Raw genomic sequence first — 23,530 nt, forward strand, 5'->3', positions numbered from 1 at the left:
AGGCCGGCCGGCAGCCCCCGGCATGCCGTGCGTGCGGCCGGCAGGGAGGCGCGGCGGGGGCTTGGCCGCTGAGGGGGAAGGACGCGCGCCCGGCTCGTCGCCGCCGCCTCAGAGGCGTGGGGCCGCCCGTTCCTACCCACACGTGTCTCAAAGAGTATAATAATGCACGTACATAATACAAGAGCATCCGTTAAATGTAAAGTCTTCACTCCTGTTTTGGTTTCGCACTGATGGGCAGCCAACACCGCCGCACGGCTCCCTCACTCCCCCTCCTCAAAGGGAGATGGGGAGAAAACAACGGAAAAGGGTTCAAGGGTCGAGGTTGCTCAACCGATTACTGTTATGGGTAAAACAGACACAGGGCAGGGAGAGTAGTGTAATTTATTGCCTATTGCTAACAGACTAGAGCAGTGAGACCTAAAGGCAAACTAAAAGCACCTTCCCCTGTCCATCTTCTACCTCTTCCCTTCGAGCAGCCCAGGGGAACAGGGAATGGTGGCTGTGGTCAGTCCATAACACTTCTTGGCTCCTCACACAGAGGCCACCCTCTTGCACTGTGCTTGGCCTCTGGTCTGCGCCTGGCATCTGGGCCTGCATGTTTTGGGCAAGCCGAAATGTTGCCATGATCAAGGTCAGGTTCCTTGCGGAGAGCTGGAAAGGAGCTTTCACAGGTCTCCACGAGGAGCCTGGCCCAGGCCCGTCTTGGTGGCATGTACCAAACAGAACCAGCCCCATGTTTCCTTGCTAAGGTCTTGCTTTGGGTCCTTCCCCACACATGAGCCTTCACAGATTGTTTTGTTCTTCGTACAATCAAAGGAAGAAAGTTAATACGTAATATCTATTCCCAAGCCAAAAAATCATAGCTCATTACCTATTGGCATTGTCAGGATGACAGGAAGATTCTGTCTGCTATAGAGTTCTGTTAGGAAGCCACATGATTCACACTTCTAACTGGCATTTTTTTTTGTTGACATTTTCTCAGTTGGAGGTTGACACCTCCAATTGATAAAAGCCAAATGTATACCACATACAGCATTCTTGAGTGCGTGTATTGAAAAATAGCTTTCTTTCCATTTTGGAATCACAGTTGTGAAAAATCTCAAGTGTGGGTAAATGCGGCAAATGAAAGGGACTAAATAGAAGCTAAACCTCAAAATCATCTTTGAGGATTTAATTAAGGGGTTTGTACTTGACCCTACAAACATGTACAGTGGATTGCTGTACTGACCTGTCAACACAGCCTGAAAGCATTCTGCTTCTGTGGCTTTGCAGGAAGCCAGGATTGAGCCATCTCAAAGCCAGAGAAACTGTACTAACAGTCGTCTTCTGGGGAAGAGCTTATTTTAGGGCTTTATTTTCATACCTTATTCATGCTAAATACATTTTAAATTACTTCTTTAAACATCTTTGCACGAAGTGTTACATTTAGGAGACATTATTCCACAATGAAACCACAGAGAAAGTAGGTTACACAATGCCAGTGCACATTTTTATTACAATAAAGACAGCAGGTACCAAGCAACAACTACTACATTTGTATGCATGTTTTAACACATCCAATAAGCCCGTGTCAGATCTTACTGAAGATAAGAGGTTACACAGACAGAACCAGGTAAATGTGACAGAGGAGAGAGCTGAGGCATAGTGCAATCAATGGGAGAGATCCAGTTGTGCTTCCCTCCCATCTCCGGGTCAGAGCCATACATACATCTCCCAACTGCACGTGAGCATGCGGGTCCCATCATGAGCCCCACTGCATGTTTGACACAGAAAACTCGCTAAAGATTGCAGTGAAAGTCTTAAATTGCTCACCAGCAACACATTTATTTCCTACCAACAGCTATTAAACCGATGCTGTTTTCTTCAGCTGTACAATTAAAAATTTAGTAACTACATCAGCTGAAGCAATCTCCTTTTCTCGTTTTGACTGTGCTCCAACACAGTAAGTCCTTATAACAACAACACATTCTTGTAGAGGTGCATTCCATTCACATAGGATTTTTTTTTTTAAATCTGCCAATATTAAACTGTGACACTAGCTTTGGATGAATGGCATAAGCAGGAAAAATAAAACTAATTAAAACAAGGTATTTTAAAAAATCACAATCCTTTTTCTTATTTAAAAAATGAAAATTAGGTTTTAAGATACTACAAAGTTTAAGAATACAAAAATATTTACCTTTAGAAATACCTAAGCGTACAATCACATAAAATAAGTATGAACTTAATATAAAAATCTTCATAAAAATACAGCCACCTATATTTAACTAAGTCCTCAAAGCTGTCATACGCTGATATAAAGGCTTTGTTCAGAAATCTAGTTATGTCTAAACAGCTATTCTAGAGATGAACTTTGTGATAAGTAAAGACAAGATTAAATAGTTGTCATTAGAGAAATTCCAGTCTGAGAAGGGATGAGAACATCTGAGGTCATCAGCCTTATGCCACATTACATTTGTGGCAAAAGCATGACTACAGAAAATTAATATTAAAGTAAGTAGAATTTCCACATCCCAAAGAGCAGCTTGAAATGATTGCACAAGTTGCTTGCATTTAAATGTTATAAAGCTTTATATATGTGCTTGAACTTAGAGGGAGGTCCTCGCTTCTGCGCCAAACGCCAGCACAAGACAAATTGCCATGAATTTTCACAATAAGAGATGAGATGGTGCTTTTCTTGGCCCTTACAGAATGTGAATCATGGCTGATAGTTATTTATAAATGTTAAAAATCAGTCTACCTGTTCTAGGTAGTCTGGCTAGGCTGACAGACTTTATGTGGCCAGCAAGTCCATGTACAACCAATAAATAAGATTTTTTTTCAAACTATGTAGTGTTCATAAAACAGTAGTAGCACAAATCTAAGCTCTACTACACATGACTTTTCATCTCACCTAGCTTTGCTGAACTTTAAAAAAAATGCATATATAACATGTAGGATTTGAAAAATAAAATACTGGCTTTGTTGGCATTCTTTGTTTTGAAAAAAAATCTGTGGTCCCAAATCGGCTCTTTTGAGTTCTTAATAGCTGCAGGTAAACAACTCCTGTGCAGAACACAGGTTTTTGCAAGCATCAAATCCCCTTTAAATTTGTAAATGGTACAAGGGTTTTTGCAGAGGCTTTAAAAACTGAGATGAGCTTTCTCTGAAGGTAAAGCACAGTGTAGTGTATATTCAAAAGAGAAATGAAATGCTTTGAAAAAATAGACAAAAAGATTCAAAAAGCTGCTTGTGTCAATATACCACAAAAACTCCCAAAGCTAAAACTGCAGTGCATATTTGAATAGGATCACTTACTTGCTAAAGTCTTTGTTTCATTGGAAAGTGGGCACGGCCCATCAGAAGTGGGTCAGCAAGCTAGAGTCCTTACACGGAACATTCATGAAGCCCAGTGATTTCAGCAGGCTTAGGCTTTATGAAAAAACATCAGCTTTTACAGGGATGAGTGGATCAAATGTGGATTCCGGGTCCTGGGAAACACACATCAAAAGCTACTCTGTCTTGTTTAAAAAATGTTACTGTTTTTTAAACAATAATGTTATTTATATTACGGTTTTTAAACAAAAATGTTATTTCAGTGACGTCTACATGTGCTTTGCTACAGCTAAACTCAGATTCCACCTAGACTATCAGGCTTTGGTTACAGGTTTCAAATGAGGCTGGGATCTTTCCTTTAGATACGTGTGCTGAGATGTTCAGTGACAGACACCCAGCTCCCCTTCATCCAGTCAATGCACACAGCAAGAAAAACCACCAGTATTACATTTGCTACCTTCTTTTTTCTTTTAGCAGCTTTCATTGAGTACATGACCGAGTAGAGTCATAGCTGTATTCCTGCCAGGAATCAGGACACAATCACAAAATAAGAGTCCTATGTGAGCAGACAGCGTCTGTTCAGTAAACTAGGTATTTAGCTACAGTAGCACAGGGGATAATAACTATGGTGTGGCAGCACTGACTGTTGGGTTTTGTTTCCCTCTGGCAGGAAATGCATTTTGAGGATCTTGTTCTTCTTTCAGCCCCACTGAGAGCATGCATCCGTCTTCACATTGGTGTTACCAGAATTTTAGGACTCTTCTTGGAATTCCTAGCTCCAGTGGTTTGTTGCCCATTTCTGAAACTGAAAGCAAGTACGAGACTGAGAAGCTAGAGAATATTTTACAGACACTTACCCCTCCTAATCGGCACTGCTAAAATAACCAGGTTATGGTACTTATATAAACACTGGAAAAAAACAATGTTTCCTCTCTGAAGTATGCCCTTCTGGATGGAAGAAGCAATGCAGCAGACAACATTTAGAACTTGAATTTAATTCAGTGACTGTAATTCAGTTACTTCATTCTGTTTATGCAGGATGTCTCCAAAGGGAATGTGGTTGGACTCCAGGATTTCCAGCTACAATTCATCAACTGCAGAGCTAAAAAGCTATGGGTCAGATATATGAGAAGCCCCTAATTGTCATAAATAGCAGTGTGCCCGTATCAAGGAACCTGGCCTGAGACTTCTTATTCTGAAAGCATAATGACAGCTCCGTTACTGACCCCGGGTTAGATACAGGCAATTCCAAGTTGGTTTTTTTTTTTTTTTTGGTTAAGGGAAAATTCCATTCACAATACACATTCTCACTACGGCAGACAGTATTTATGCATTTGCATTTCAGCTAATTCAGTTTCTCTCTATGTGAGTTTTCCAACCCACAACAGCAGCTAGAAAACACCATCTCTCTCCACTGCACTTGCACTATAATGTACGAGACAGATTTCAGGGGGCATATTTGCTCAGAGTACCCTAAATAGAATCTGGTGGGGCAGGAGGACTGTTGCTGTTTACAGCTATACCAGCCAAACAAACAACCAGGAGAAAGAGCTGTCCTGGTGTCTCTAACCTCCCAAGGAAAAGAGGCTAGAATATCAAAAGCCTGTGCTTAATTTAGAGTAGCACCTAACAAATTTATACCGAAAGAGAAAAGTGTTTTGTAACTTAAATTGTCCTACTAAATGGCTAATTTAAATGCAGAGTTAAGGAGAGGGACTTATATCCATGTTGCTAAGTAACTTACTCCTGAAAGGGAAAAACAATACAACAAAAAACGCTTGATGTAAAAGGATGGAAAGCATTGGGAGGCATGAAGCAACAGCCCCAAAGCGATGTGAAGGTCAGCCTTGGTTTGCACGTGTCCGCTTTCAAGCACATCAACCCTCAGGTTCAGAGATTCTGGGGAAACTGTACGATGTCAAAGTCCGTAAAATTAACAACAAATCTAAAGGGCGCTTTGAAAGCTTTGATGTTTTGCAATGGATCTGATGAAATGTTTGCTCATTGTGAAAAGGGACTATGTACAAAGAAGTCCTCAGTTCCTGTGAAGTATGGGATAAATGAAAGCCGACTTACCATTTCACCTTCAGCATTTGTTCAAAGCTCTCAGGCAGAGAATTTCCATAGCTCTCTGGGAGGAACAGGGTAAGGATCCCTATCAGCACAGTCAGGCTTCCCATGAGGATATATGGTAGGATTCTGTCGTAGGCACCTGGCAGAACACAGGACGTAACAACATTAGTTTATATTCCAGACATAGCTGCAATTCAGAATTAATTTGGAATAATTAGCTGAAACCTTTATAAAATATCAAAGGTGAATCCAAACTGGGTTACATCTAGTATCTGCCAGCAAAGACGGAGACTTTTCGATTAAAACTATGCTCTAGGACGATCACCATGTGTCACTGTCCCATGCTACACCCACGTTTTTCTGGCAGCCGATAGCTTTTTGTACATTTTCAACTGGGATAGCCAACATCTTTGCAAGGTAACAGCTCTGCTGGGATCACTGCTGAAAGAAGCAAGTCTTCAGTACTGGGTTGCCATCTGGAACCAAATCCTCAGTAAAATAAGTCAATGTGAGAGACGAAAGTGCTCAGAAGCAACCAAGCACTCATTAGCTGTCCGGGACTGAGCATCCTGCTGGTTCCCTGCAAAGGGAGGGAACTGACTAATGGCAGCTGAACCATTAAATGTGTGTGTGATCCTTAAGTACCCTCCTTTTTGGAAGTGGAGAAGGCATCAGCCTGCAGCGACACAAGAGACTCTGACCTTGGTCTGCTCAGTTTCTGGTTTTGGACGAGAAAGCAGCGGCCCCTACCAGCAGCCTGCAGCCAGTGCACAAGTGTTCAGGCAGGATGTGAGACTTTCAAATCACAATAGCACAAAAATTAAAAGGTCTCTCAGTGAACGGATTAGCTAGGAATTAAAGTATTTAAGGTAGAGAAAGTACCAAACTGAATTTGACAGCTTCATTTTTTAGTTGGGATACAGCAGCATGCTTTATAATGTGTGGAGTAAATTAGGAGTCAAATGAAGACCACTGGGTATTTCACATATATAGCCAGAGTTTGTCATTTGATCTCCTTCTGTGGTCATAAACTGGATGAACTGCAAGCCCTAAGTTAGCCATAGCAGATATCAGCAATTCCCAAGTTTATTCTAAAACCGCCTAAAGTTTCAGAAACTGTTCTGGTGACTGGAACAAGATTTTTTAAAGACTGAGCCTATGGAAACCTGAGAGAAAACAGAAATAATAAAAACTTCATCCTGTCTACATCTGTCCATTACTGCCACCTAAGCTGCAACAGAGACTGAAGACCCTAAGGAGCATCGCAGTCATTCCATATTTGTGCAGCACTCAGATGGTAATGAGCGTCCAAAACAAAAAAAAAAGCCTAGAGGTAATTAATACTTCTGCTTACAGACCTGCTTACAAGATACGAACAATGTCTTTTTCTTTTGTGAAACTCAAAGAGCTCTGCTTCACTTCTATAGTGTACAATGTGAAACCCAAAGGGAGAGAAGGGACTTAAAAGACAACAAATGAAGGGGCTAGCAGCTGAACCTGCGCCTCAGAAGCTCAGATAATGACTTTTCTGGGCAGTTATGTAGCTCAAGGCAAGAAATGCAAGATGTCTCACCCAGGTAAACGAAGTAAGGAGCAATGATGCTGCCCAGCCTGGAAGCCGTGGATGTAGCTCCGACTGCCATGTTTCTGACCAATGTTGGGTAGAGCTCCACATTGTAGACATAAAGCATTGAAAACGCAGATGTGATGCCAAATTTTCCGAGCATCACCAGGCCAACAGACAGGGCACTGTAATCTGGAGGAGAAAAAATTAAATCAAGATAAATAAACAAGGCCCTTTGCTTATTACTTGTATTTCTTTTACCTTTCAAAGCCTCTATCGGTGGTTTTTTTTTTTTTCATTTAGAAGTTGTGTTGTTTTTCTTTCATTTGTTTTGAATTCTACAGCATAGTAGCCCCATCCCCAGATCGCTTGGCTGTGGACTTCCTGCTGAGCACACAGTAGAAGGCACAAGCAGGTTTTTCACTTTTCAGATTTTATATTTCACTCAGTGAAAGGATGTTCTTGAAATGGAACAAAATTCTGGATTATACAGTAAGGAAGCACAAGCTTAAATCCACCCCGGTTTTGCAAAATTCTATGAAGATTTGCACACAGTGAGTTCTGGGAGGCTTGCAGGGTGTTTTTGGCCTTTACACATAACCAGATAAATCACAGTGCACTTTTGGCTCTCACTTTACAAGCTGGTTCCCCTGGACTATAAAAAGCTCAGTAATCTGACACAATAAGCGAGAGCCATGTGTGACTCAGCATATGCGTATATATATAAAAACATAAAAATAAATCACAGCCACAAGTGATCAGCACAAATTTCACCTCAGATTCCAAATTTGGTCACAGCTTCCAGTAATTCCACAGACCCATTAGACAGTAGCATAAAACACCATAACACTGTATTTAATTAAGTGACGTATCAGATCTTGTACCTGTAGGAACAAGCTGGATGAAGAGGACGACGCCACCCCCTAAAAACAAGGTGCCAGCTATTGAGTAGCGCCGAGGCAGGAAGCGGAGGAGAAGCCAGGCGATCACGTAGGATGGGACTTCAACAACCGCCAGGAGGAAGCAGTTGATGTAGACATTGCCATGCAGGTTTGGAGTGTTAAGGGAGAGGCCAAAGTAACCAACTGATGTGAAAAACCTGAGAAAAGCAATAAGAACAAATTATTCCAGAAACACCATTCTCTGAACACCTCCGGTGCTGCCTCAGAGGTTGTTACAAAACTGGGTCGTTGCAAAACATTGCCATAGACATTGTGGCTTAAAAACCTCAGTGGCAACCCCAACTTTCTAATTCTGTCAACCCTTGCAGTGCTCATATCCACAGCAGCGTGCAGAGCCCTCTGATTTCTGTCCTTCCTCCATATACTGAACCAAGCACTAGGCTTTGTGGAAGTCAGTCACAAAGGCTTTTCACTGCAACGGGCTCATTAACGGCACCTTGAAACAAGTCTGGAAAGCTTCCCACGCCAGCTACGTTCCTACTCGCAGCAAACTCCAGGGACAGGCTCTCCCACCCTCGGCAGTTTGGTTACGTCTTACTGGACTCTTCTCAACAGAGCTGGACCTTCAGGATTCAAATCTCAAGAGTGCCTTACTATGGCATGCCAAACGTGCTAGCCAGTTCCTTTCTGCTGGGGGAAATATGTACAGAAAAGGGCCGCAGTTTGTCTACATGGCACTATTTGGTCGTCATTCCTTGTGGTTGCCCAGGCAGGGACCAGGATCCCAGTGAGACAGGCACTGCACAGAAACACAACGAAAACGCTGGCCATGGGTCTGGTTCTGGTTCTGTCTCTGCTTCGAGACATTTCCCTTCAAATAGAGATTATAGAGATGGGAGCTTCTTAAAAAGACAACAACAAAAAAAAACACAACACAAGTTGCTATATATATTTTCTTAATTATTTCCCATCTGAGTTGAGGCTACCATCCCCACACTCGTACATATTAATGTAGTGCGGGTGCAAGGGCCACTGAGGGGCACAAACCAGCCAAGGACCACGTGTGGGTAGGCTCCGAGGCTGAAACTTATCTAAACCTGTGCCATGTGCCCTCAAATCAGAAATCGTTCTATTGCCTGGGTACTTTAGGAATACACATTTCCTTACCACAAAAGTAATGACATAATAGTAATAGTTGCAATGTTTCGGGTTCGAAATAGGTCCAGAAGGATAGCCTTCTGCTGCTGCTGAGGCTTCGAATCCTGCATCTGAAGGAAAAAGGAAGACAAAACCAAAAAAATTCCCACACCTCAGAGCACAACAACCTTTGCACACCCACATGTCTGGGCAGTTACGAGGTTACGGCTATCCCAGGGCCCCACCAGGCAGCCCAAGCTCTGCAGCGGGGTGCGGTCCTTAGGTAGAGCTCGTCTCTGCACCCAGCTGTGCAAACCTTCCAGGTTTTGTTAAACGGGTAGCACTGGGACCTCTGCACCATGCTGACTACTTAACAAGGAGTATTACTGACAAGAAAGATGCATGAACACTTCCTTCAGGATCTAACGCAGTCCTTCCAGGAGTAACCTCATGACTGAAGGCATTTTTCCGTGCACTGCACTCAGCTCTCTTCCATTCAACCTTCGCAAACGGTGTGAGATAAATGCAAGTTATCGCCCAGTTTTGCTGCCTGCTGCTTGGTCTCAGAAACATGTGAGTGATTGACAGCAGACCCACCCGCTGGGGCCTGAAAGAGTCAGGTCCAAAATGAAGGACAAATGAGCTCTGGCTGTGAAGGAAAGTGCTTCCAGAGTTCCCATAGCTGGAACGTGTGCTAGAATTTACAGCGTAACTTAGGCTTGGAAAAGAAATCTTCAGCCCAGCCAAAGTTTGAGCAGGACGTTCGATAAATCGATACCGCCAGCAACGGTGCAGCATTTCTCTCCTGCAGATATCACAAAGGGGTGTGCGGTGCTTTGCTCTCTTCCGTATCAGCAGACACAAAACGCAGGTGCTGATAAGATGCAGAAAGGTGGGATCTGACACACAGATCCACGGTCATCCTCGGCACAAGGCTGGAGGCGTTGCGGATTTCTCTGCACCGGAGCCGTGCCTGTGCCTCTTCAGCAGGAGCTCTGGGGGAGGACGAGCTGCCAGAGGGGGAGGCGAGCACGAAACCCAGCCGTGCTGCTGCGGCCGTGAGCCTGCTTGGTGCTAGGCTTCCTCCTCTTAACCAATAAGTGTGAAATGCAAGAAAAAATCTGCCTGCAGAAGAATTTCATGTGATCCGGTGCCTTCTCTCTAGTCACACGTTTCAAGGGCACTTGTAGCATTTGGTGCTTTGTGCGACTGGAGCATCCCGTGGGGCTCCGTGGGGCCCCGGCACACGTGGACCTGGACTTGGTGCCCCTGTGCAGCCCCTGTGAAGAGCCCCTGTTAAAGTGCAAACCGCTGACACCGCGCTGGGACGGGGCTGAACGCGTCCTCCTTGGGTCTCCTCCGTGCCCGAAGGGTGAAGCAAGCTGGGTCACCCTTGCTCTGAAAACCACAACCAACCACTGCTGCGGAACAGAGCTTTACTGTAAAAAGCAAACAAATAAGTAAGCCCTCTGGCTTCTCATCTTGAGTTTGCTAACCCAACACTTACCTCACGCCAACAGCCAGCGCCAGCCCCTAAGAGCTGCTGTTGGAAGCCATTCCTGTCCTGGCACTTCACAACAAGTCAACTGGCCAAAGGGGAAAGCTGCTGACGAGGTAAAGTGACAGGGCACGTGAAACATACCTCCGCGGTGTCGAAAATCACAGCCGGGGCTGTAATGCCATTTATTTTTGCAGCCTTTCGGATAATAGCTTCTGCCTCTTTATATCTTCCCTGGGACATCAGCCACCGAGGGGATTCAGGAATGATCCTGCAATAAGTTTCAGAATAAATGACTCAACGTTTTCACAAAAGTAAGACATTATTAAAACCACATGTACAGTTTTTTTGAACTACGCTCTCATCTCGCAAATTACTTGTGGTTGAACATGGTCGGCGCAGAAGCATGCAGGCAATGTAATTCATGAACGTGTCCCACTGGGACCGGTGACAGAGCTCAAGTACATGGGATGTGCTTATCCTCCTGCTGAAGGAGATGCATGAGCCTTTCTCCTGGGGGGCTGCCTTTTTTCTTCTCGTATTTTTTTTCTTTTTTAAAGAATAACTGATGTCCACCAGAAAAGACTGATGTTGCTGGACAAACAGAAAAATGGGGGTAGCTTAACCATTGTTAAGCAAAATTATTCTTAGGAAACTGCATACAGAGTGGAAATGCTTTAAATGCACAGAGGGTATATTTAAAGGTTCTGTGTCACAGGAATCTATATACAAACCTCACAATTCTACCACAAATCTGATGCAGGCTCTCCTAGGCAAAGGACAGAGGCACTGTTCCCATGCAGAGCTGATGACATTTTTTAATCAATTCCAAAGGTGCTGAGTGAATTAACACCGAACACGGGACAGAAAATCTCACCTTCCCTTAACCTTCCTTTAACCTCAACAAATGCTTCCTCACTCCCTTTAGCTAGCATTAATTTCAGGGCGCCTGTCAAGCTGAGAACAGCGGTAACTTTTCCTAATTTGTTTTTTCAGCCTTCTGGGGCAGAGGACCCATGGGCAAGTGAGGGCGCACCTACAGCAGAAGGTGGATGAGAAGATGGTGGTGGGGATGAAAGAAAACATGGGCTCAGCCACTGAGACAAGAGCATGGGATGGCTCAGAGGAGCTGAGCAGTTATGAGGGACCTAGGGGGCCCTCACAAGGTCCCCACCTCTGCTGGGTTTCAGTGTGAGCTCTCTTCTTGGCTTTCAATGCCAGCAGGGCTCCGGACACTCTTGCTTTGGCAGCCAAAGCAACGCCCGGGAGCGCATACCTCTGCCTGACGACATTTAGTGCAGTTACCTGCCGGCTTTCCACTCAGATTTTAGTACCCATCAGCAGCTGAATCCTCACTAAACATGGCTTAAAGAAAAGAGCAGGGAAGAAACGTTAGACGGAATCATCCAGCACTACCACAGCTACGAGGTGGTTAACACTGTCCAGAGCTAGGGGCCAAACAAAGTTCCCAAGCTGCTCCGGAGAGCTGGTGGGAAAAATGCCACCAAGCACATGGTGAGCACCAGGGAGGATCAGCGGGCAGGTAACTGGGCTGAACACTGGCAAAACAAAAACGAAACACAAAGCAAAAAAAACCACTGGGCCCCGGAGGTAATTGGGCACAAAGGGGAAAGCGTCGGGCGCGTTGCACTCACCACCAGAGCGGGACGCAGAACAGCCCCGGGACGGTGAGCGCCAGCAGCAGCATCCGCCAGTCTCTGATGAAGTAAGCAAACAGTGGCAGCAACATGTAGCCAATTGCAAAAAATATGCAAACTCCTAACGTAGAGAATATAATACGAACTGATTTGCCAAGAATTTCTGTGCCTGTTTAAAACAAGGGAGGTTGGATTAGCATTTCAACTCTTTCTTTGCAATCACGACTAAATACTTTACTGCATTTACAAAACAAAGCTAAACAACATTAGAAAAGAGCAGTTTATCTTATATAACGCTTTAATTGACACTGCCAAGGAGTAATGGTCCAAAAGGTGATGATCATTACAGAGCTATTAATCTGGGGGGAGTTCCTCCAGATTTTCAGCGTTCAGACCTGCCCAGGAAATAAAAATGCCAGGGACTGTCAGGGGCTTCCAGGGCAAGGAGCAGCTTCTGCTTGCTGCGATTAACGCGCTGTCCGGCACAGGTGGGGGCAGGCCGGGGCCAGCGGCCGGCAGACTGCCAGGAGCCTTCCTGATGTGCTTGAATAAGAAATAGGCTTTGCCCCCTTTCACCAGTTTGGGACTTAACGCTCAGAAGCGCCCAGCAGCAAGCTGCATAAGTGTGCGGATGGCAGGCTGACGTGGGGTGGGGTGACAGGGCACGAATTCACAGCGAGGTGGGATCTGATGCTGGGTGTATTTTCCGGAACTGGCTGTGACACCAGAGCGGCACGCAGGGGTTGCAGGATAAAAAGGGAAGATACCAATGTCTGACAACGCTCCCGCTCCAGCAACCAGGCATCGCTAAATGACAGCGTACGGCACCAGCTGCGTCACGCACAGCCTAGCGCCAACCTAACATCCACTGATAAAAATTGGAGACGTTGTAAGCCTTCACAAGCACTTCATTTCCAGTACAATACCCTGCTTAACAGGGGTAACATTTTGTTGAGTCTCTGCTTTACAAAACGCATGCACATCCAGAGGTCCTCCTCACTTCTCATCGAGTTCCCAGACCCAGGTCTACAGAAATTTCCTCTCCGTCTGGAGCACTGGAAGTGCCACAGCTCCCACAGTTGAATCAATTAACAAACAAATTACGCCGAGCTAACAGGAGGGTCTCGGATAGTCTGCGGGGCGTGATTTAGTTATGTAGCATGTTAAAACCCTTAATATTGCAGAGCAATAGGAAAAAAATACCAAAGACTTGAAAACCAACCAACCAAACCAAAAACCTTCTTAATAGCTACAAGAGTTTCCATTTCAGAAGCTTGGGGTAACTGAATAAATTCACAAGAAGATGAAAACAAGGACTCGTAGGGACAGGAAGGGTGTGTTAAAAAATAAACTGTGCTGTCTTCCTCTACTGATGGCTCTTGCTTAGGGGCATCTGGGGAGACGTCTGATCCTTGAAGCATTGTTTTATACCTGTTAAGCAGTATGGTAAGATGTAGGATTTGTGGCATTACAAAGCCAATACGAGATAATATCTTTCAGCTATATTTCTCTTCTGTCTCTCCTCTTCCCTTAGTCTCTTGGCAATAGCAATCCTGGGATGACAGCAGCATGCCTTCACAAATCTGTGTGTTGTTTTACAGTCTCAGAACTTGAACATGGAAAAAAAACATGACCTACAACTAAGGAAAAACTGGCAGAAAAAGCTGGTTTGAAACCCGTGGGAAACTGGTCACTGGCAAAAACAAAAACCCCAAACCCAGCTGGTGCTGGGGAGTGCCAGCGCTGCAGCACAGCAGGGATTTACCCGTGCTGGTGCCACTGCTCTCCCCGAGCTGGAGTCACAGCATCCACCAATGCCAGACAGCACAAGGGCAGCGCCTCCAGGGCACAGGGAAAGGGAGCAACCCTGGGAGCAGGAGCCCACCCGCTGGACGGGGTTTCTATAGGAGCCACTCTTCCTCCTGTGGGTGCATTCCCCCACCCAGCACCCTTGTCATGTGCTGATTTTTGGGAGCTCCTGGCTGGGCTGGAGGAGCAGCGGGGGCGTGCAGGGCGCTCAGCTGCACGTTTTAGGGTGGGAAGCTGAGAAGTGCCTCTACTGAGGACAGACAGCTGATGACTAACTGCAATTAGGGAGATAACTCCTAAATTGCTTTAGCTTAATCCTGTCCTTAGTAAGAGCCCCAAGGCTCCCGGGGGAGTGGGAAGAAACACTGAGCACCCGAGGCACCTCCTGAGAGCTGGGAACGGCTCCGCGGAGCACCGGATCGCAGAAGGAGCACCACAGCACACCAGGTGCCAGCAGGCTGCACCCAAACGTGCTCAGCACTGCGTTGGGAGCAGCTGCCCCACCTCGCAGCAGCGGGTGCTGCCAGGGTGCTCTGGGCCCCCCCAGCTTTGCCAAGTGCAGCACCCCAAAACCGCAGCCCCGCGTCCCTGCCTCCAGCACCGCCCCGCGCTCCCTGGGGAAACGCCGGGTGAGCTCGTGCCTGATGTCACCTCTTCAGGTGACATCAGGAGCTGCAAATTCTGACACCACTGGGTTAAAAGCTCACACAAGAGGCCGCACGCTGTGCATGGAAACTGCTTTGCCCCGAGGGCTAACTGCCCAGAGCCCTCTGCAAACAGTGGGGGGGCCAGGGAGGAACCCAAAACGGTGCTGCTGGCTCAGCCCTGCTCCTGCTGATAACAGCTCTCAGCCTCCCTCGAACTTTTCCTCCAAAGAGCACAGAAATAATGTTTGTGTTGATGTTTCCTGCACTCCTCTTTTTCTCTAAACCTGTAGAAAGCACAAGCTATAACTATTTGAAGAGATTCCTTACAGTATCCAAGAGAAAAAAAAACAAACAAACATGCTGGCCTAAATTAGGAATTTTACCAGTGAGGATTTAGTGCCATCTCTAATTAACTGCGGCAAGTTCAGAGGAAAAAAACAACAGTACGTTAAGCAAGCATTTAATCTAATAAAGGCATATCCATACCCAGTATGAAGGCCACCACGTAGTTAGAGATCTGCCCCATCCCCACTATGAGGAAGAGCACTGTGAACATCTCCCAGCTGGTGGAGAAGATCTGCAGGAAGCTGAAGCCCGTCTGCACGGCCATCGTGGAGAAGAGGATGCTCTTCCTGCCAAACCTGGTGCCAAGGACAAAGGAGATGATTATTTAATTCATTTATGGAGCAGGGCTATGCAAAAGAGTGCAAGGGAGCATAAATATCCAACTTCAGGTGACACAGCTTAGCTGAAGTTAATTTTTTTATGACTTTTATGTATTAATTCCATAAGAACTAAAAAAATAAAATTTCCAAGACCTAGGAAATAAATCAATAAAAGAAATTAAGAGCAGAAACTTCAGGTTGTCACTAGACAGGAACTAAGGAGCCCAGACAGTAGTATATAGGTGAGAAAAACTCTGAGATTGCAAGCCATGCAGACCAAGGTTAGGAAATGATGGCACTTAGGCTGCTGGCATCTACAGAGCATAACACCACTGCAGTTTGGACGTGTTATCTACCTTTATCAGCTGGTTTCACCTCGCTTGGGCTCAGAACACACACATTTATTGACAAAACTTTTCCAAAAAGCAGCGAATGCTAGAAGGGCCCGCTGGCTCGCCAGCTGCTCGGGTGTGCACATTTTATCAGATGTTGCCAGGGGGCACCAGAGGGATTTAGTGATAATCTTGTCTCCTCTCAAACAGTAACGCTGCCTGACTTTTGCACCAGGGGCAGGAGATTAAATTTGGATCACATGGAATTTAATACTCATGGCTTTGGGATTAAGTCTCACGTTGAGTTTTGACCCCCCGCCCCCCGCTGAGATGTCCCTCCCCAGCCGCAGCGGCACAGGGCAGGGATGGCCACGGGGGCTGCAGCAGGGATGGGGACACGCAGGAGGAATGGGTGTTAGGCACTGGACACCTGTAAGGCCAAAACTTGATTGCTGCTGAGATAATTGTTAAATGCCTGTTGTATTTTTTCGACGTTTTACATCCACATAGTTAGATGGCATCACATCGTTGCTATTCATTTACAGGTTCTTAATTTCATTTCCAACGAACCATCTCATCCAACAAGACACGTTGGAGCTCCCACTCAAAGGCCAACTTTTGCCTTACAGCTCCAACAACAGACTCCCAGTTAATGTGTGACAATGAACGAGATATTTATAGCTACGAGAAAGGGCGGACAAAGGAACGAGCTTGGGACTGAAGTGAAGACCAGCTCATCAAACTGCAAGGCTGCAAACATGCAGAGACCAGTCGCTGGCTTCCTGACACGTACAAATGGCAGCAGTTCCACGTGTGCTAAGGGTGAAGGTCGGGATTTTTAAAGAAATTCAGCCAATTACCTGATTTTGATCAAAAGTCAGAGAACTGGACTTCAAAGTCCCTTATTCTTCCCTAAAGCACATTCGCCAGCCGCGGCTGTTCCTGAGGTTTTGCCCTGCTCTGCTCCCGAGCGAAGCTGGCGGCGGTGGCATTACCTGTCCGAGAGCTGCCCCGAGATGAAGGAGCCGATGAGGACGCCCACGAAGAACAGGGACGTCGTCAGCGGCACTTTCCAGTCGTCCTCGCACACCAGGTTCCACTGCAAGAGAAGGGCCCACGCTCAGATCTGCCCTGAAGCAGCCCGGCACCGCCCGGGAGGGCGCTGATTTCCCGTATTGTGGCCCAGTTCCCCCCATCCTCTCCCCATCCCTCCCAGTGGCTGGGGCCGTGAGGTCCCTGCTGCTGGTGTGCACCCATCCTGCACCCACCGGGCTCTCCGCACCCTGAGCTGGGTCCCCATGGGGTGCTCCTGGGGACAGCTCGCCTGGCCTCCCTGGTGCAAAACCTGCTGCATTCCTCTGGCTTATGGGTTTGAGAGAACGTACGCAAGAGCGTGCACAGAGCGAAATCTCTTTTCTCCATCCCACAGAGATTTACTTTTTTAAATCCCTCCTCCCCCTGGCATCCTCATGGGCGGCTCCGTGCTCGCCGCTCATCCTCGCGGCTGGGACCGGAGGCTTGGGACAGGAGCCAGCGTGGAAACTTCCACCTGGCGCCTCCCATCACCCCACGCAAGGCTTAAAAAATGAAATCAGCGCAACGAGCCTCGGTGCACCCGAGGGAGAGCTGAGCACGCATCTGCCAAGGCTTGCTCACGTCCCGGGGAGCGATCCCCCAGTCAGGGCACACCCGCTGGGGGTGCTGCTGGACACACTTCAAACAGGTCGGTCGCAGCTTAGATAATTGTACCACGAAGGTAGGCTAATCAGGCTCAGATCAAAGTACAGCATCATTTTAATAATTAGCCTTGCTATCAGGGAGCGGGAACATCGCCTTTACCGGGACGCAGCCTCTGCCTGGGGGGCGGAGGGGCTGAGCAGGGCGCTGAGCAGCACCGGGTGGGGGGGAACGTGGGCTGAGGCTGCCCCCAGCACAGAGGCACCCGGCCAAAAGGAGCGACACGGGCTTTGGAGAGGGATCCCGACACCATCTGACAGCACTCCCTGTCCTGCCAAAGTGAAACCAAACAACTGGCATTTCAAAACCACAGCCCGTGCCCGCTCCTGAAAACACACAGCGCATCGTCTGCAACACAGGAGTCCTGCGGCCCGGGGCTGAAACGCACCTCAGATGCTTAAATCTGATTTATTTCAAATGGAAACCATCTCCTCCCTGCTGGGAGGAATAGGTGGGTAGGTGTGGGCCAGGCCTGGGTGGTTATCTCTGTTTATCTTAATTGTATTTGATAAGATAGGAGGAAGGGCGTGGGCCAGAAGGGCTCGGATGCTTCCAGGGATGCTGGACTTGGCAAATATACACAGGGATCTGTTTCACTTTTCAGATGAAATGGAGATTAAAAAAAAAGAAAAAAGGTAAAGGTGCAAATCAAGCCCTGGATGTTCCTAGAAAAACTGAGAGGACAGGGAACAAGGTGGCAGGTTCCCAGATTGCCATGTCCAGACTCGTACCGCTTTGTACGCTCAGCACAGACTTGGAGAAGCCGGTGAGTAACGAGGTGGCAGACCTCGCAGCCCGTACAGAACATCACTCAGGATATTAAAATCTGACCCCTGCTCACTCCAACCAGCAGGGGAGGTCGGGCCGTTGTCCCCGGCGGTCTCCGACTCCGACCCATCCTGTCCGCACGCTCTGCTTGGACACCAAAGAGCTGCTTTGGGAAATGAGGAGGCTTCCTGACACACACACAGCCCCACAGGCTGGAAACAAAGCCCCCGTGATTAACATTTGCTGTTATTTAATTACAGCACCGCTGCAAGCCCTGCTCAGGGCAGCAGCCTGTGCCTGCTTCTGCTCTGCCAGGCTCGAGGCGTGGGGTCGGCATTCCCAAAACGACTTCTAAAAGGCACTTTGGCTACAGCCTAAAACCAGCTAACTAATAATTTGCCCACGAAATTGCATTGCTTCCAGCGTTTCCCAGCTGTCTACCTTTTCCCATGGCATACTACACAGACAGAAAAAAAATAACGATACCGGGTCGAGCCCTTAAAATTTACAGGATGTGGTAAGGGTGTGCAGCGGCCGGCTGGTGGGGTAGGCTTTCTTTCTGTAGGAACTCGCTGTATTTGACCAGAAAACACACAAACACAGTGAAATCCATCTGACCCCAGGTATAGCTGAAGCTGCTGAGCAGAAAGGCGCCCCTTATACGAACTTAGGTGAAGTTCACCAAATCCTCCATCAAACACGACCCTTCCTGCCCCGCCGCTCATGCCTCTGCAGCCCCGGCACCACGGCAGTCCCTGCAAGCAGCACTGGCTTCTTGGGAAAAAAAAAGTGACATTTAACTTACTTCAGGTCCTCCTCAAGGACAGTGCCCATCCCAGCCTGTGCCCAGCACACAGGAGCTGAACTACCTGCAGCCACAGCGTCCAAACTCTCTGCTGGCGGAATTATTCATTAACCAGCAAATAAGTAATTCTCTAACATCTCTGGCTAAGCACGCTGCAGAACAAAGTTCGTGTAAGCGTCCATGCGAGTTCCTTTTACCACTAGGAATTAGAGCTGCTCGAGAATGCTGCTGGATCGCTTTTTGGCCATCACATCCCCGGGACACTTGTTCCCAAGCTCCCAGCTTCCAGAAGGGTGAACTCTGCCGGCGTGGCCAGCAGGGATGCTGCGGATCGACGAGTTTTGTGAACTGACTGGTCGGTCGGTCTGCTCAACGCTGCTGGGAAAAAGCCGCAGGGGAAGAGACAAATCCTTCAGATGCCTTCACATCACAGCACCTCCTACCCAGCTTCGTACAGGGAAGCTGCTCACCCCTGCTGATCCCCAGCCCCCTGCCTCCCCCGGGAACTCGGCCCCAGGCTGGGCGCAGGGGGCTGAGCAGCGCCCGCAGGTGAGCAGGGAGCAGCCTGCAGCACCGCCGTGGACACTCACAGGGCTCCTGCAGCAGGGGCACGCACTGTGCAGCTGCAGGACAGCCCAGAGCACCTCTCAGGGAGCTGACAGCCCAGCGCCGGGGCGTTAAGTGCGTGTAAGTGCCCCGCTCCAGAGAGCAAAACCGCTGCTTGTGCTTGAGCCTCTGGTGACAGCCAGATCTGAGCACCGCTCTCTGGAATTAGAGCAGAATTAGGTTAAGTTCCAGGCGAAAACCCACAGCATAGCAAAAATACGTATGTTAACACTTAAATTAATTTCAAAGCACAGATGGCGGAAACTGGGGGAACGGCCAGGGAGGAGCAGCCCCGCTCTGTGTCAGAGCCCGCCCGGCTGGCTCGAGCCCTCCCTGCAAGTGCCGGCAGCGCTGACCTGGTGCAGCGGCCACACCGGCCACCTGGTCAGAAAAAAAAACATCATTTTTATGTGGGACAACCTGACCGACACCCTCAGCTCCCTGACCTCGTTATGTCCTTTTTCTCCTGTGTTTTGGACACATTCACTTTGCTGACATCATCTCCACTTTAAGACCTACCATATGACTGAGCTTGGGACCCTTTGTTCCAGGGAATTCAGCACATCCTCAGATAACACCAGCACCGGGCTGGCACCTCCCAGCCTGCTCCTTTCAAGCAGCAGTAACAGGATTTGATGCAGCTGAATGAATCAGATGCAACCTCCAGTGCCCAATCCCGTAACCATCAGGTTTTGCTCCTCAGCTGAGTTCCTCAACTGAAGATGTTTTTTTCCATCGAGCTTTCCTGATGGCATGTCCAGGCTCGTCTTTGTTAATGCAGAGAAAAACGTTGGGCGCAAAAATTATCATCACAAGTTTAACCGAGCTGCTTCTTCTCATGGTTTCATCACTGCCCGCTTTCCTTGTTTTAAAACGGAATTCAGTATCTTTCCCAAACGTTTGTGCCATTTTAAACGAAACAAGTATCCTTTTCCATCTGGCCTACAGATGGGAACCTGACACTTGGTTTCCACCATCTGAGCGTGTTATTTCCCCTCGGGTGCGCTCCAGGTCCTGTGGCAAACCCCACTGCCAGCACAGGCAGGCTGGGGGTCGCTGCCCCGAGCAGCCTTTCTGCTGCACGTGTCTGCCCGCAGCACGTGCCCTGCAGCTGGGACGTCGCCACGGTTCGCCCACGGCCAGGACCGGGGGAGCTTCCCGAGGGATGGGGACTGAGCACAGCTGCTGGCATGGGAGACGCACACATGGGCTACACGTGTCGATGGGCACGCGAGGGGCGTCCCTGCCCCATGTCCTGCCCTCTCCGAGCCTTTCCCCGCTCACCTTCCTCTCCCGCACGCCTCAGTGCAGCTGAACCCACGTCTGCCCACCCCTGCCCGTGCCCCCACGCCCCCTGGCACAGCCCCACAGCGGTGCCCGGCCAGCAGGATGGTTCCTGGTGGCGATGTCCCTGCTGAGTCACCGCGGCTGCAGACGAGGGGCAGGCACCCGCTCCCTGCCCGCACCGCGCACGCCGGGCGCGATCCATCGGGTGCACCAGCGGGGTTAATCCTTCTACCACTGAGCACGATCAGGGCAGCACCCGGATCCCCAGAGCTGTGCAGAACCCCAACGCAAGCCTGAGGTTTCTCTGAGAGCCCTCTCATGGCTGCAGTGACCTCGAGCTGCGTGGGATCTCCTGTCCCCTCCCAGGCCACTTGGAGCGACCCCGGGTGACGCTGCCTGTCCTGGGGCACGCTGCCCGGCCCACGGGGCCTGCCCGCTGCCAAACCCCAGCGCCGTGGGCGTGGGTTGAGCCCGTTATTCCTTTAACCCTGTCACACAACGCCGAAGAGCGAGAGCAGCTCCGCAGCTTTAGGGTATCGTGTTTTCCTCCTTTATCGCAGCTCGCCACCAGACGTGCAGACAGCCTGTCCCTGCTGGTGCACTGAAACCCCAAACAAGCGCTTCCATGACCGCCACCGCTGATGCTCCCACGACGCCTTGTGTGGATGTTGTATGGACTTAAAACCGGCAGCTCGGCCACAGCCTCAGGGCCAGGCTCACACAGGAGCCGGCAGCAGCAGCCCCCAGCACCCAGTTCCACCAAGTCACCCAACGTGGACCTGGCGGCCACCAAAGGCAGCGCTGGGGCTGGCAGCACTGGCACAGGACGCTGGGGCTGGTGAGGACCCACAGCTGGCACCGCGCTGCCCAGCCCCAGCAGGGCTCTGCCGTGGGTGCCTGGTGATGTCCATGTCCCCGTCCGGTGCCCGTGTCCCCGTCCGCAGCGGGGCTGGGAACCGGCGACCGGGGGGGACCTGCCAGGAGGGTCAGCGGGCCGCAGCCAGCTGCCACCCGTCTATTTTCAGCCCTCACCTCCCCGCCACGGGAAAGCCCTCTGCAAACAAACCAGGCTGGAGTTTCCACTGGACGCTCGGCAGCGATAACCCGGACGGGCTGCACGGTTCGCCCCCCGTCCCCCCGAGCCCGGCAGCGTCTCCCCTCCGCCCGGACCCTTTCCCTCGCCCCCCTGCCCCTTGGTGATGCCCCCACCCGCCTCCGACGGGCCCCCGGCCCCCCCCGGCGGCGCACCTCGGTGACGATGGTGGAGCGGTAGACGTCTCGGCTGTACTCCCAGCCGTCCAGGCACGGCTCCTGCTCCAGCTCTCCCAGCTCCACGTCGGAGCCGGGCCGCAGCCCCAGCGCCGAGAAGTTGGCGAGCGCGGCCAGGCGGTAGCGGCGGCAGCGGCTCGGCTCCGCCCGGCCGCCGCGCAGCTCCAGCGGGATGCTGGCGTTCAGCCACTCGCCGCTCAGGTTGGCGCCGCGGGGCACGGCGCACCGGTGCGCGGGGGTGCCGGCTAAGAAGACGGCCGACATCCCGTTGAAGCCGTTGGGGACGATGCTGGCGCTGAGCAGGAAGAAGACGAGGCGCTGGAAGCGGCCCCACTCGCCCAGGAAGGCGGACACCTCCTCGTAGTCCCGCATGGCTCTCCCCGCTCCTCTCCGCGGCTCTGCGCGCCCCCAGGACGCGGCTCCGCCCCGGCGCGGCTCGGCCCGGCCCGGCCCGGCCCCCGAAGGGGCGGCGCGTCCCGGAGGGCACCCGCGGCCCCGGCCCCGGGAGGGCGCTGCCGGTCCCCGGGCTCCCCGCGCAGCATCCCTGCCCTAAGGAGCCTGCTTCGGCAGGGGGCTTGGACCCGATGATCTTTCGAGGTCCCCTCCAAGCCCTTCGACTCTGTGATTCTGTGATCCCCGGGGCGGGCAGCCCGGGGGCACCCCGCGCCTTCCCCCGTGCGCCGGCCCCGCAGCCGGGGCTCTCCCGTCCCTGCCTCCCGCGGCGCTTTCCGCCCAGCCCGGAGCGTGGCCGGCCCCACGGCAGCTCCCTCCCGGCAGAAGGTGGCCGGAGGGGGACGAGGAGCACCGAGCGTTTGTCATCCCCGGCGGCACAACGTCTGTTTGGCAGCGGTGTCAGACAAGGTCAGCAGCGGCTGCTCCAGAGGGTCCTGGGGCAGCTCTGGCCCTGGGAGAGAAGCTCTGTGTGCCCCAGTTTCCTATCTGTTATCTGTCCCTGCCTTACACATGACTCTTAGCTTGCCTGGAGGGAGATACATAGATATTTGGCGAAGCCATTTCAGAAATCTGAGCAGCGCTGCCATCCCCGGCCATAGCTCCAGGGGCACTTGGAGCCACGGCGCTGTTTGAAATGTGCGCAGCGCTTGGCTTGTTTCATAAGGCCGCTTTGGGCCGGGCTCCCCTGATGCTTGTGACACTGCCGTGGGCTGCCAAAGCCTTCTCGGAGGAACACCAGGAATGTCGATGCGCCGCTGTGTGGCAGTCCTGTGAGTCCAGGGACAGGGCTGGTCCCTTTGCTGATGTTGGCACAGCACGGAGCGCGTGTGGCAGCTCCTGCCCTGGCCGTAGTGATCAGACAGGAGGGAAAAGGGGGCATGACAGGAGGGGGAGAGAAGAGAACAAAAGCAAACGGCTCCCATTTCCAGTGTTCCTTCAAGGGAGCATGGGCCGCTGGCTGCCCACCAGCCAGTACCACGCTGCTGCACAGGACACGGGGCGCTG

The 23,530-nt window shown here is 50.2% G+C and overlaps 1 protein-coding gene across 1 annotated transcript; it reads right to left on the reverse strand.

Moving 5' to 3' along the window:
• Positions 1–1,475: 1,475 nt before the first annotated feature.
• On the reverse strand, positions 1,476–22,493 carry SLC22A4 (solute carrier family 22 member 4). Its single transcript, XM_040573573.1, has 10 exons — positions 22,052–22,493; positions 16,596–16,699; positions 15,090–15,244; positions 12,145–12,316; positions 10,634–10,760; positions 9,022–9,122; positions 7,837–8,051; positions 6,962–7,144; positions 5,392–5,527; positions 1,476–4,120 (listed from the first exon to the last, which is right to left on the reverse strand). The coding sequence occupies exons 1-10, from the start codon at positions 22,442–22,444 to the stop codon at positions 4,045–4,047; spliced, it is 1,662 nt and encodes a 553-aa protein (XP_040429507.1). The 5' UTR covers positions 22,445–22,493; the 3' UTR covers positions 1,476–4,044.
• Between the last annotated feature and the right edge of the window lie 1,037 nt (positions 22,494–23,530).

Source organism: Cygnus olor, chromosome 14 (genome assembly GCF_009769625.2).
Source record: "Cygnus olor isolate bCygOlo1 chromosome 14, bCygOlo1.pri.v2, whole genome shotgun sequence".
Classification (NCBI taxonomy): Eukaryota; Metazoa; Chordata; class Aves; order Anseriformes; family Anatidae; genus Cygnus; species Cygnus olor.